The 14,326-nt window shown below is 37.8% G+C and overlaps 1 protein-coding gene across 1 annotated transcript; it reads left to right on the plus strand.

Moving 5' to 3' along the window:
• The first annotated feature begins 6,403 nt into the window (after positions 1-6,403).
• On the plus strand, positions 6,404-11,751 carry LOC114291255 (protein NRT1/ PTR FAMILY 1.2). Its single transcript, XM_028235308.2, is given in 6 exon segments — positions 6,404-6,624; positions 7,182-7,399; positions 8,689-8,752; positions 8,755-9,241; positions 10,626-11,278; positions 11,281-11,751. Coding segments are annotated over 6 exon segments (1,860 nt in total). The 5' UTR covers positions 6,404-6,512; the 3' UTR covers positions 11,607-11,751.
• Positions 11,752-14,326: the final 2,575 nt, after the last annotated feature.

Here is a 14,326-nt window from a genome sequence, read left to right on the forward strand (position 1 = left end):
TACATATCTGTAATGTACCAGAGGAGGGGATCATGGTCGGCCGGTTATTGAAGTTGCAGGTGGCCGGCCGGCCCTTCCCATGGCCGGCCGGCCAAGGGTCAAAAGGGTCAAGAGGTATTAGTGGCCGGCCACCCCAGATTGGTGGCCTCCCATGTGTGCACAACACAACCATGCGGTCAAAAACTGGAGAAAGTAAACCAGGAGAGAGAAAAGCCCACTTTTTGGAGGGGTTCAAAAGGGGCAAACACAATTACTGGCTGGCCATGTGATATTGGTGGCCTCCCAGGTGTGTACAACACAAATATGTGGTTTGGGGCAAGAAAAAGTGGCCTTAGGATGGTCAACATTGGCTTTCGAGTGGGAAAAACGGGCGACGGAGGACGATGGAGGAATAAAACTAGTTGTCAGAACAATTGCTGGCCTCCCACCCTTCTACGACCCTCCTAACAATGAAACAGAGGTTCCTGCCAAAAATGAACTCAAACCGATGCAAAATGGAGGTTCGGGGGCCGAAACGCGCAGCCCGAGGCCCCGAAAACTGACTGTTAGGCACCGGAAGTGGTGTTCGACCACGAAATTGGTTTTTCGAGCCACAGTGTCCCTCAAAAGGGAGAAAATAAGATGCATGCCAAAAACCGGAGCAAACGGAGGTGGTTAAGCAGTCCCGAACCGAGGCACACGGCCGTTGGCTCCGAAAAATCGGAAACCGAACTCCAAACGGGCAAAATGGCCTACGACCACGAAACGTAGCCTACGGCCACTGAGAGATGATCTACGAGACCTCTCCCTCCCTTCGGGAAGAGAAAACAGAGAAAATAGAGCCTGGTTCGCAAACCGAGGCAAGACACGAAAGAGCCCGGACGTCCGGAGGCAAGGCTCGCAGCCGAGACTCTGAAACTTCTGAACGAGCACAATATGTAATATCACCAAGCGCTCAATCGGTGACGTCTGAGTCTTAAGGTCGGTCAAAAATGGGATGTCTACAGCTAATAGAATAATCTCTTCAGAAAATATGACATCAATAGTCCTTCGCAAAGTTTGGACCTATTTAAAACAAAAATGTAAAATTTAAAATGTAGTTCGACTTAAGTAACTAGAATCTATAGACTTAAATACATACATGTTCCTTGAACCAAGGTGTTTGCGGTGTAGTATTGAAAATTTAGCAATACAAAAAATTTGGTTGAAAATTCAAAAAAACATAATAAAATATTGACTGAGTGACTTAACCTACTTTTTGAATGGTTGATCCGCGCTTATATTAAATAAGATGTACCGATGAGCTTGTACCCAAGAAGTATTATCAAGTTAAAAGCTTGTGTTTTCACCAATAGCATGACCCAGATTATCAGCACCACTATAGTTCCTCACGGGTCGAGTAGATTTGGTTTCCACATCATTGAGATATTGTGCACAAAAATTCATGCATTCTTCCATAAGATATCCTTTAGCAATTGATCATCTAGGATGAGCTCTATTACGCACGTATTGCTTCAAAGTAAGAAGATACCTCTCAATTGAATACATCCATCGAAACTGAATCGCACCACCCAATAATGCTTCATCAGCTAGATGTATAGGTAAGTGCTCCATTATATCAAAAAAACTCGGAAGAAATATTTTCTCTAGATGACAAAGTGTTACAACGATACGATCTTGAATATATTGCAAATCCGTCGCACGATTCACTTTGGAACACAATTGTCTAAAGAAATTGCTCAATTCAATCAAGGGTTCAATTACATTCTTCGGTAACGATCTTCGAATAGCCAATGGAATAAGTTGTTGCATCAGAATATGACTATCGCGGCTCTTAAGGCCCCCAATACTTCTATCATGTGAGCGCACACGACGTGATATATTGGATGAATAGCCGTCGGGAACTCTTACTTCCTTCAACACTTTCAAGAACAAATCTTTCTCATCCTTGGTCATCGTGAATTGTGCTGGTGGTAAATAGGCTTTATTCGACCCTCTTAACTGCAAATGTAGGGGTTTTCTAATATTCATATCTTGTAAATCATGCCGAGCATTAACACCATCCTTCGATTTTCCTGTAACCCCTAATATTGTCCACAACACATTGTCACAAACATTCTTCTCTATATGCATCACATCGAGGTTGTGTCTTATTAGATTGTGCTCCCAATATGGCAGTTCATAAAAGATACTCTTTTTCTTCCAGCTATGGGTGCGATGTCCAGCTTTCTCCTTCTCTACCTGTCTCATATGCCTCTCCTTAAGGTCATCCCTCTTATATTGGGTTAAAATACCCTCAGATTCTAATTGTAGCAACATCTCAGATCTAGACAACAATTTTGGTTTGAGTCTGACTTCCCGACTACCATCAAATGATACTTTATCCTTCCGAAATTTATGGCCAGTAGGTAAAAATCTGCGATGACCCAAGTATGATTGTTTCCTACTATGCTTCAACTAACAAGATGTAGTTTCCTTATTGCAACAAGGACATGCATATTCGCCTTTAGTGCTCCATCCTGACAAGTTTGCGTATGCAGGAAAATCACTAATTGTTCACAGTAAAGCTGCATGCATTTGAAACATTTGATTTGTTGATGCGTCAAATGTTGACACACCCTCATTCCATAGTTCTTTCAACTCCTCAATCAACGGTTGCATATACACATCAATCTTGTCACCAAGTCCTTTCGGGCCGTCAATAAGCACGGATAAAATTAGAAATGTTGCTTCATGAACATCCATGGCGGCAAGTTGTATGGAATGAGCACAACAGGCCAAGTGCTATGAACTATGTTCATCGTCCTGAATAGGTTAAAACCATCAGATGCTAAGCCAAGCCTTACACTTCGGCAATCATTACTAAAGTCAATATTCTGACGGTCAAAATCTTTCCATGCAAAGGAGTCAGCAGGATGCTTAAAGACACCATCATCAGTTCGTTCCTCTGCATGCCATCTCATTAACTTGGCTGTCTTGGATGACATAAACAACCTCTGCAACCTTGGCTGTAAAGGAAAATACCTCATCTATTTTGCAGCTATTCGTTTGCCACCTTTGTTAGGACCATTTGAACCACCATCACCATTTGATTTCCATCTAGAACTGTTGCATATGACACATTTATCAAGATTGGCATCCTCGTTTCGAAACAACATGCAACTGTTCGGACATGCATCCCACGTTTCATACGTGACGCCCAAATCTGTTGTGACCTTTTGAGCTCTATAATATGAGTCCGGGAGTTTCACACCCAACGGGAACGCCTCATTCAATAACTCAAGCAACATGTCAACAGGCTTGTCTGTCCACTGATTAAGCACCTTCAAATGTAGAAGTCGAACAATGAATGACAAAGAAGTGAACTTTTGACAACCTGGATACAATTCACTTTGTGCATCTTGAAGAAGTTTGAAATACTTTGCAGTCTCTGCATTTGGACCGAGCTGGGGTTCAGATGCATGGGGATCAGGCCCCTGTGGTTCATTACCCTCAACACTTGTACCGGCATGTAGATTTTCCATAGGCCCTTGTATCATTTCAATCATATCATTCCCAATGTCTAAATTAGCTAATGTTTCATTCTCTCGATTACCATGCATAGATACATAAAATTCCCCATGATTAATCCAATGTTTGTATTTTTTTTAAAAAAATTCAAAATCAGATGCTCCCGTACACCCTCTCGTGCAAGATGGTATTGATTCTCACACTTCCTACACAGACAACTGATCATCGAACCTTCAACCCTATTGGTGTAGGCAAACACAAGGAATTCATCAATCCCATTAATGTATTCGCTCGACATCCTATTTGGCAAATCAATCAAACTCTTATCCATAGGAGAACATAACTAATGATGCATATGATAAATGGATGTGTATGGTAGAATTCTCCAAATTATTAGTATTCCATAATACTATGTACTAGTGTTCAATTTTCTCTTTCTAGGTGTTCATGTTTTGTTTTTGAGTTGATGAAACAAATAGTGGAGCCACCTATGTGTCTCATGTAAATCATTTTGTGTTCCAAAAGCTATGTAAACAAGTTGTTATTTGATTTGATGGAGCTGCGAATGACTTATCTATGGAGTTTTTGGCCCCCCACAAACAAATTTATTGGCCCATGGAGTCATATCTCCTTGGTAATGTCTTGCACTTTCTTCCTATAATTGAGCATAGCATGCAAAATTAAAAGTGTATACTAATATAGCTCAACTTTATTTATTTTTTCTTAGAAATCATGACCTACTATTTTGTAGAGTTTGCCTAAATATTTTATTTAAATTTTTTTAATAATAATTTTGAACAAGTCATATAGCTCAATTTTTAAGATCTTATAAAGCTCAAGTTAGGGATTGAAGCCCCTTCCCCTCTCTAATTTCTAATTATCATGTCTTCTAAAAAATTCATATGAATAATTATCAAGTTATAGAGCTCAATAATTATCAAGTTGTAGTAGTAGAGAGAGAGTTTGTGTCGCCTTCATAAGTTTCAAGAGAGAATTATATCTAAAACATCATCTACCTTAAATAATTGTAGATGATATTATATCATTAATAATTTTATTATTTATATTATATTCTCAATTTTAGTTGTGAACATTGTCATTTTTTTCTTCCCAAGAATGTCCTCTCTGTTGAATAACCGTATCATATCATTAATCAAATAGTCTAAAATTGTTAAAAGATTTTCCTTATTCATCAAACCACTTAAAAATTTAAATGTAAAATTGCAAAAACAATAGCTAGTGGATATATATATATATATATATAGAGAGAGAGAGAGAGAGAATTCTAACATGAAATCAATTTTGTGAAAAAGATAAGTTTCACGGCTAAAGTTTACAAGTATCCATATTTACTGAAAATCCTGCTAATAAAGATCTTGTTTAAGCTTTTACTATTATGCCTCATAGAATAAGGTGGTTGTCTAGAATCTAAATATGTTACAACCATTTAAAAATCATGATTAGGAAATTTTATAATAATTTTATAACCATCATGAATTGACAATTCCAAAATTTATCTACAAACAAAATCACTAACTGTAATGTACCAGCAAAAGATCATAGAAAAATAGAATGGCTTTAGCTTCCTAATTAACAATGTTAGCCACAAAATGTTGTTCAATGAACCATCCATAAACAATTTTAAAAGTTCTGTAGCTCAATTATTTCAGGAATTTGAAAAATCGATGGCCCAAATGACAAAGAGAGAGAGAGAGAGAGCATACGCTGAGTAGCTGTCGTCGCCGCCGCACCACCGCTAGCCTGCTCGCCGTTCGTCACTCGTCGTCGCCGCACCGCCGCACCACCACTAGCCCTTCACCGTTCGTCGCTCGTCGATCGTTTGGGGATTTTGAGGGGAAAAATTTTGTTTCAAACAATTAAGGATTTCGATCCAACTGATCGAGCGGCAAGATGAAAGGCAAGAGGGGGGGAAAAAAAATTTACTTTTTGCGACGGTACGTTTTATACCGTCGCAAATGACACATAATTATTAATAAACCGACGCCGTTTTGGTAATCTTTTTTTCGCGACGGACATTTGCCGTCGCAAATTGTCGAATATTTGCGACAGCAAACTTATGCTGTCTCAAAAAAAAAAAATTTGTGACGGTTCAAAATGCCGTCGCTAATACTTCCGCATACCCATGCAGTTTTATTACCGACGGTTAAACGTCGTCACTAAAACTCTTTTTTGCGACGGTTTACTCTACCGTCGCTAAAAACCATTTTTTGTGACGGGGAATGCGCCGTCGCAAATACTTCTAGTTTTTTATCTTCTTTTCTTGTAGTAGTTAAAAATTTAGAAATGACTTTAAACTCACTTTTTAAAATAAGTCACTTTCCAAAATAAGCTGCAGTGGAAGTATTGGACCATCCACTTCAATCTGCAGCCTCCCACAGTCTATTCATTATCCACTCACCCGACCATAGGTCTAATCATTTGACACCATCGTGATCTTTGGGCTTCTTGCTTGCACAAATATTTGTTTATTTCTCTCTCCTTTAATATATATAAATGGTTGCTGTGTTATCTGTGTATAGTCATCAAAGGCAAATTGTTGGTGTATTTGATTTGATTTGGAGAAATAAATTTTTTTTAAAAAAAATTAAAATTAGAGTTTAAAATTTTTTTTAATTTGTTTAGTTATATATTTTGAAAATAATTTTAAAATATGAGAGTTTGAGATGATTTGATATTTTATTATAGTTGAGTAGATGTGTACAAAAGAAAGAATGATTGAAAATAAGAGACTAGAGAAAAAAAGTGATTAATATAAAGTATACGAGATAGAAAGTAATTTTGAAAATATTTTTTCAAAATCACTAAACCAAATAAAATTTTAAAAAAATCTCTTTAAAATTTGTTTCTCAACAGCAAACCAAACAAAGTGTTTTCTCTTTCTGTCTCTCTCTCTCTCTCTCTTCATTCCTGGCCAGAATAGAAAGCAAAGGAGATATCTCTCTCCCCCCACCCACTTCATTCCTGGTAAGAGGGCAAGACAGGTTCCATTTTAGAAGGTGGACATGGAGAATGGTGCAGATAAGACAAAAATGGACCACCAACAACTGCAACGACAAGAAGAAGCACCACCCAGAAGAAAAAAGGGTGGCCTTATAACCATGCCATTCATCATAGGTACAGCTTTTGATGCATATACATATATATAGTTCATAATATATCTATATATATCATGATTCTAAATAGTGATATAACGGTATCGATTGCGGAGTATCTGTATCAGTAGTATCGGTCGGTACGTATTGGGAATTGAGTGTTGCGGCGGTGAAATTTTAAAAATCATTTCATAGGTTTTTTAATTTTTCTTTACCGTACTGTTCCGAACCATTGAGTATCGGCCCGTTACGACTTGTGTAACGGTTATAGACCGATACATACCAAGACTCGGCCAATTCTCGTGCGATTTTCGATCTCAACGATATATTGGACTGTATCCGTCACAGAGCCTTATTTTTCCGATACGAACCAGCCGGTACGCAGCGTATCAGCCGATTTTTAGAACTATGATATATGTGAATAAGCTATATATATTGATGAGTTTGTTAGGTTTTCCTAATTAACTCTCATAAAATGAATGATATATATAGTTCATATATATTAGATATATAGACGAGCTATATATATTTATATTAATCATATATGAGTTGTAATTTTTGATATGATAAAAATTACAGCAAACGAAGCATTGGAGAGGGTTGCGAGTCACGGGCTGTCTGCAAACATGATATTGTATGTGGTGGGAGACTATCACATAGGGGTAGCACAAGCCACAAACATACTCTTCCTGTGGTCAGCTGCTACCAATTTCTTGCCTCTGGTTGGGGCTTTCATCTCTGATTCATATCTGGGTCGCTACCTCACTATTGGCCTTGGCTGTATCGCCAGTCTCCTGGTAATAATTCATTTAAAAAAATTCAGTGAAAATAAAAAAAATACGGAAAACGAAAATGTAAAATGTAAAATTTTTTAAAAAGTGAATTTTAAAAACTGAAACCAAATAGAGTGAATGGTATTTTGAGAATTTTTTGATTTGAAATTATAATTACATAAATGAGAGTGTTTTGGTATTGTGAGTGTATTAGATTGGGACAGATTTTGGGGCTTGATTTATTGACGAGTGCGTGTAACCATAAATTGGTTGAAGTGGGGACCAGTGAATTAGGGCTCCTTTGGTTATTCAAATTAAATAATTCCGATTTGTATCAGGATAAATTTAAAAATTTTGTAATAATTTGAATCACTCAATTTGTGTAAGCATCAAAGAAAAGATATTTAGAAAGCCTCAATTCTTGTGTTTTAAAAAAAATAAACAAATTTTATTGTTCATAAAGTTTCAGATTGTTTTTCAAAGCCAAAAAACATAAACAAAGGATTTATGAATAACATGATACATATAAACTGGTCCGAACAATCCGTATGCTAATTTTAAAATGTCCATTCACCTTTGTTTTTAGACAAATAGACAGTGCTTTATAAGAATATTCATAAAGGTCACATTTTCACAATCAAACACGAGTATGCCAATTTTAAAATGGTCCAATTTCATTTTTTTTAAACTACTAAACAGGCATGTATAAGGAATTCTAATCATACAATATTGTCATGTAGAATTTCCTGGCCTAATGTGAAAGTGGCCGTTTTTAAAATTATGAGCCACATTATTTTTAATTTTTTTTAATTTCAAAGTAATAAGACTGAAATCTGCTGCACAATTGTCTAAGATTTGTATAGAACTTTATTCTTTAAAGTGTTAATGGCTTTTTTTAGCAGTAATGATGACTTTGGATTCTTAAGCACATTGAGGCTTCTTTATCATACACATGTTTAAAAGGTGAAAAGGCCTAAAGCAAATTTTCTTTTCATTTAAAGGATCCCAAAATATGCAACTTTTTTGCTGTCATTAGGTACATTCATGTTTGTGTTCATGGAAAACTTCATGAGAAAATGCAAAACATTTTCCTGTGGACAGTAGCTATGACAGAAAATGCGACAAATCTAAATTTCCTATGAAAAACATTAATCACAATGATTGAAACATCTTCAATGACTTCAGCAAATACATTGTATGGTGAATTTAAGAACTTATGATCAAATAAATTGAATTGTCAAATGAATTATTTGGATTTGTAATCCATTTTCCGGCAACCACCAAATCAAAATAAATTTTTTTCGTTGTTGCAGGGTATTGTAGTCCTTTGGTTGACTGCTATGATCCCACAAGCAAGGCCTCCCAATGCAATCAATACAAGGAGAGCTGCAAATCGCCAACTTCAACCCAGTATGCTATTCTTCTTTGCTCTTTTGCCCTCATGTCTATTGGAGCCAGTGGCATTAGACCATGTTCTATAGCATTCGGAGCAGATCAAGTGGACAATAGAGCTGGTCGCCAGAACGAGAACAACAGGGTTTTAGAGAAATTCTTTAGCTGGTACTACGCTTCAACGTCTGTTGCAGTCTTGGTTGCTTTCACCGTCATTGTTTACCTTCAAGATCATACCGGTTGGAAAATAGGGTTTGGAATCCCGGCAATCCTCATGTTCTTGTCTGCTCTCTCATTCTTCCTCGCTTCCCCTTTTTATATCAAGCAGAAAGCTACCTCGAGCTTGTTTACTAGTCTTGTGCAAGTGATAGTGGTTTCTTTCAAGAACAGAAGGGTAGCATTCCCATCTCAGACCTCGATTTTGGGGTATCATAACAAGGACTCAACGATGTCAGAGCCAACTAATAAACTTAGGTATATCCTCCTCATCCTCTTAACGTCGTTAACTAATGCTTAGTTTCTTTCGACAGAATATTTTCCCATGTTCATTACGACTTTGAAACTAAAATGCTAGTTGTTGTATTAGTGGTAGTAGTAGTGGCAATGGTAATTGAGAGGGTGATTTATGATCTGGAGTTGGGCCGAGGTAACAACCGAGCAGGTTGAGAGCCCAACGGTGCATGGGGCCGAGATGATCGACTATCCGCCCAGAGATGGGCTGCCAGAACTTGGGCCGGGCAGAACTTGGGCCGAGTGTGTGCCGCCCCAGACCGTGAAGAAGCTGCTCGGCAAGGCAGTGCTCGGTCGGACCGAGCTGCTCGATCAGGGGATGGCCGAAGCCAAACAAGCTGAGTGACCGGCGCCCGGAAAGGCGTGGTCAGCCGAGGTAATTGTTTTACCGACAGAAAGGCCGACCACAGGAGGTGCCTCGGGCTAGGCTTTGCCGAGATGCCGCTTAGCCCGGTCCTCCTTGGTCTTAGCCAGTGAAGTGCTTGGGTATGAAGCACGGCACGACACAGCAACGGATAGAGCAGCTCGGCTGCCGAGCTCCAGTTGTGATGGCAGGCAGTTGAGATTAGGTGATGTTCAGCAAGGTTTATGCTGACAGATGGGATAGCGGAGCCACGTATCAGAAGATGACTGGGAGTAGATATGGGGCACAGAGGGTATATAAGCATGTCTGCGCCCCCCATACGCGGGGGATGAACACTTTGTAAGGAATTTCTTACACTTAAACTCCTCTCTCCCTCTTTCTCTCTATCCTAAGGTGTGTGCTAACTTGATCGTCGGAGGGTTTTTCTGGCCACACACCGCCGGGTAGCTCACCATTATTTGCGCGCAGGTTATCGGACATAAACGGAGCTTGGAAGGAAGGAGTACGGGCTTGCCGGAATATTTGCTCCCCGTACAGTAATGGTGGTGGGGTAGTGGCGGTGGTGGTGCTAGGGTGATAGTGGTAGTGGTGTGGGGTAGTGGAGGAAAGATAGTGTAGGCTTTAGTCTAGAAAACGTTTTTTATATTTCAAAAATAAAAAACATTTTCTTGGGCAGAGAGGGCAATAGCACCTCCGCTAGAATCTGATCTTCCTTGGTGACGGTGGTGCTGGGCGGAATGGGATTAAAAGAGGCGGTGGTAGGGTTTGGAGGTATAGGAAAATTTTAGTTTGAAAATGTTTTTCATCTTTTAAAATTGAAAAACATTTTCTTAGATGAGAAGGCATCCTACTCTAGCCTCTGATCTTCCTTGCATCTATTCTGAATTTCGTCTTACCAAATGCCAGATAATAAAACATTTTTCGCCCAAATAAACACTTCTCCATTACTACAATAGTAATCTTGTTATTTTCATGCCTTTACAGGTTTTTAACCAAAGCGTGCATCGTCAGAAACCCCGAGGACCTAACACCAGACGGAACAGCCTCGAACCCATGGAAGCTCTGCACCGTAGAACAAGTTGAAGAACTCAAATCACTCGTCAGAGTCCTGCCATTGTGGTCTTCAGCGGTCATGATGTCGATAAATGTAAGCCAAGGTTCATTTCAATTACTCCAAGCTAAATCCATGGACCGACACGTAAGCTCCAGCTTCTCAATCCCAGCAGGTTCCTTCGGCATGTTCATAATCGCTGGTGTAGCACTTTGGATCATTATCTACGATCGCGTGATCCTTCCCTTATCATCGAAAATCAGAGGAAAACCTATTCGCGTTGGCTTAAAAATGAGAATGGGTCTAGGCCTATTTTGCTCTTTCCTAGCCATGGCGGTTGCAGCAACTGTAGAGCATTTTCGAAAAAGAAAGGCCATAGAGGGCGGGTTTTTGAACAACCCACTAGGAGTGATTCCTATGTCGGCTATGTTTCTCGTGCCACAGCATCTCTTGAACGGTATGGCTGAGGCGCTCAATGCAATTGCCCAAAACGAGTTCTTTTACTCTGAATTGCCAAAGAAAATGTCGAGCATTGCTATATGTATGGCTGGGCTTGGGCTGGCCGTGGGCAACTTGTTAGCAAGTGTTTAATAAACACGGTGGATAAACTAACGAGAAGAGGAGGGAAGGAGGGTTGGCTCACGAATAATATTAATAAGGCCCATTACGAGAGTTATTATTGGCTTCTGGCGATTATGAGCGCGATCAATATATTTTATTTTCTTCTGTGCAGTTGGGCATATGGACCATGCTCGAATGAAGGATTTTTTACACATAGACTTGAGGGGGAAGATGTGGAGGAAGAAGAGTTGTCTAAGATTGGGAATGGAGGTAATAAGGAAGAACAAGAGATGTCTAAGATTGGGAATGGAGATAATAAGAAACTGTTGGAAATGGTTATAAAATTTTCCTAAGTTCGGTCTATTTTTTAGGTGGGCCCCGAGTGTCGATTTACTCGGGTCAAAGTGGTAACGCGTTCTATGCCGCGTTGTGATTCACGTGGTATATTTGGTTGCTCAAAACCATTACCGAGTGAATGGGAAATTGAAGCCAAAGTGTGCTCCATGGAAATGGAGTTTTGGTGGAAATTCCTTAAGGTTGTAAATTGGCTTATCCCACATTGATTTGGTGGGAAGTTTTGAAAGGGTTTATAAGGCTTAGGGTGAGATACTTGGGGTGTGCCCCAAGGGGTACCCAAGTGTTTTAGAGGGAGAGGTTATGGGCTAGACCCATTGGACCCAAAAATCACCACACACGCGCGCCGCCGCCGTCCGTCCGTCCGGTCGGGCTGGGCCTGGGCGCAGGTGCGTGGTGTGTGGTTGGGCTTCTAATCTTTTTGGGCCAAAAATATTTGAATTTAATTTTATTTTTTATTAAAATAAAATCCATAATTCAAATTAAATTGGTTTGGATTTTTTGTTCATCCAAACAGGGCCCTTCCCGATTTTCAAACAGAATTAAACTGTTTTGGATTTAGTGCTCATCCAAACAGAGCCCTTCCCGTTTTCAAATAGAATTAAACAGTTTTGGATTTATTGTTCATCCAAACAGGGCCCTTCCCGTTTCTATCTGTTTAAATAAACAGATTCAAATCTGTTTAAATTTGAATCTAACAGGTTTCATACCTGTTCAATTCAAAACGAAAAGCCACCTTAACATCTATAAATAGACTAGCCTCCCATTTGGATTTTACTCAGATTTTTCGTACTCCATCCTCTGCAAATTATATTCTTCATCTTGCTGCATTTTATTTCCGAAAGAAAGAGTGTAAACACTTAGTGTGTTCGTAAGGCAAACAATTTGTAGTGCTGCTATTGTTTGTGGTAAGATCATTTCATCCTGGGAGATAGACGTCCAAATTCTGAAAGCACCGTGGAGAGGACGAATCTGTCTTAAGGACACAGTGTTAAACACTGGACTTGATCAGAAAAGTTATTCAAATAAATTAACCAAGTAAGTTGTTTAATTTTATTCTGTCTTTATTTGTTTTTAATCAGATTTTAATTTTGTTTTTGTAACAAAATAAAATCTGTAGTTTTATTTATTTATTTTTATTTCGAGTTTGATTTTTGTAATCAAACAAATTCTCTCCTTTTATCTATTTCTTTTATTCTTGTTGTTGTTTTGTACACAACAGTATTTAATCTATTTAAATACAGTAAAGATTGTCCAACAGAAACAAGAAGAGAAGTCTAAGATTGGGGATGGAGGTAACAAGAATGAAGGAAAAGAATCCAAGGGAGAAGAGGTATAGAGTTATTATTGCATTACATTTTGAGGAATACCCAATTGTGCTGTAGATTTGTTGTATGCCTAAAAATAAAAATTTGTGTTTGTAGTTTTGGATTATCATTCCTAATATCCATCCGTTAAAGAGATTTATGTAAGTTGCTTTACAATTCTGTGGGACTGTTTGTTATAGTTTTTGAGGGTTGATTATAACTTATTTTGATTTAGGAGTCTGTGTGGTTGGTTGAAAAAAAATTGATTATTTGAAAACTAGGATAGGGGTGTTTTTAACTTTTACTTTTTAATTATTAACTTTTAATTTAAAAAAAAAAAACTTCACCAAAAAGAGCCTTTGTCTTGTGTGAAAGAAACGTGTAGGCAGAGTTATCCTATTGGAAAATGTTTGGTAGCTCAAATTTTTGTGGCTCAAATGGCTCAAATCTGTCAAAACGACGTCGTTTTACACTCAAAATCTGTCAAAACGACGTCGTTTTGACAGATTTGAGCCATTTGAGCCACAAAAATTTGAGCTACCTAGCATTGTCGTATCCTATTTTATGCTACTGAGATATAACTTTCTAATTATCATTACTCGTTTCATTTTATTTTAGTGATACAATGAGCAATGATGTCTAAAAATAAAAACTAATTAGAAGAGAAAATATTAGGGTGAATTATGTAAATAGTTTCTGTAATTTACACGATGTGTTAATTTGGTTTTTGTAATTTCAATTTGCTCGATTTTGTCCCTTAATTTAACGGATTGTGTTATTTTAGTCCAATAAATAACGTTTGTTAAGTTAATTTAACGGAAGATCAAACAATGTGTCAATTTGATCCCTATATTTTAATGACGTGTCAATTCGGTCCCTGTAATTTCAATTTTCTCGATTTTGACAGGAATTAAATTGACACATTGTGAAAAATATAAAGACCAAATTGACACATTATCTGATTTTCCGTTAAATTAACTTAACAACCGTTATTTATCGTACTAAAATGATACAATCCATTAAATTAATAAGCAAAATCGAGCAAATTCAAATTACAAGGATCAAATTGACATATTGTGTAAAATATAGAAACTATTTATATAATTTTCCCAAAATATTGTATATCATTTTTTTTTCTCACCACCTATGTGGATTACTCATAATTGGTTCTTTTTCTGGAAATAATCATTAAGAAAATGGCAAATTAAAAAAATAGTCCTTATAGTTTGAGATTTGTGTCACTTTAGTCTTTGACTTTTCAATTGTGACACATTTGACCCTGAATTTTGAATCTTGTTTCAAATAAGGACAATTGAAGATACTATTATTTAATTTTAATGGCAAAATCGTCAATTTAATAAAATATAAACTAATTTGATAAAAATAAATGTCAAAAAAAATATTTTTAATTT

This window comes from Camellia sinensis, chromosome 15, assembly GCF_055761805.1.
Source record: "Camellia sinensis isolate YWXY chromosome 15, ASM5576180v1, whole genome shotgun sequence".
NCBI classification, from domain to species: Eukaryota; Viridiplantae; Streptophyta; class Magnoliopsida; order Ericales; family Theaceae; genus Camellia; species Camellia sinensis.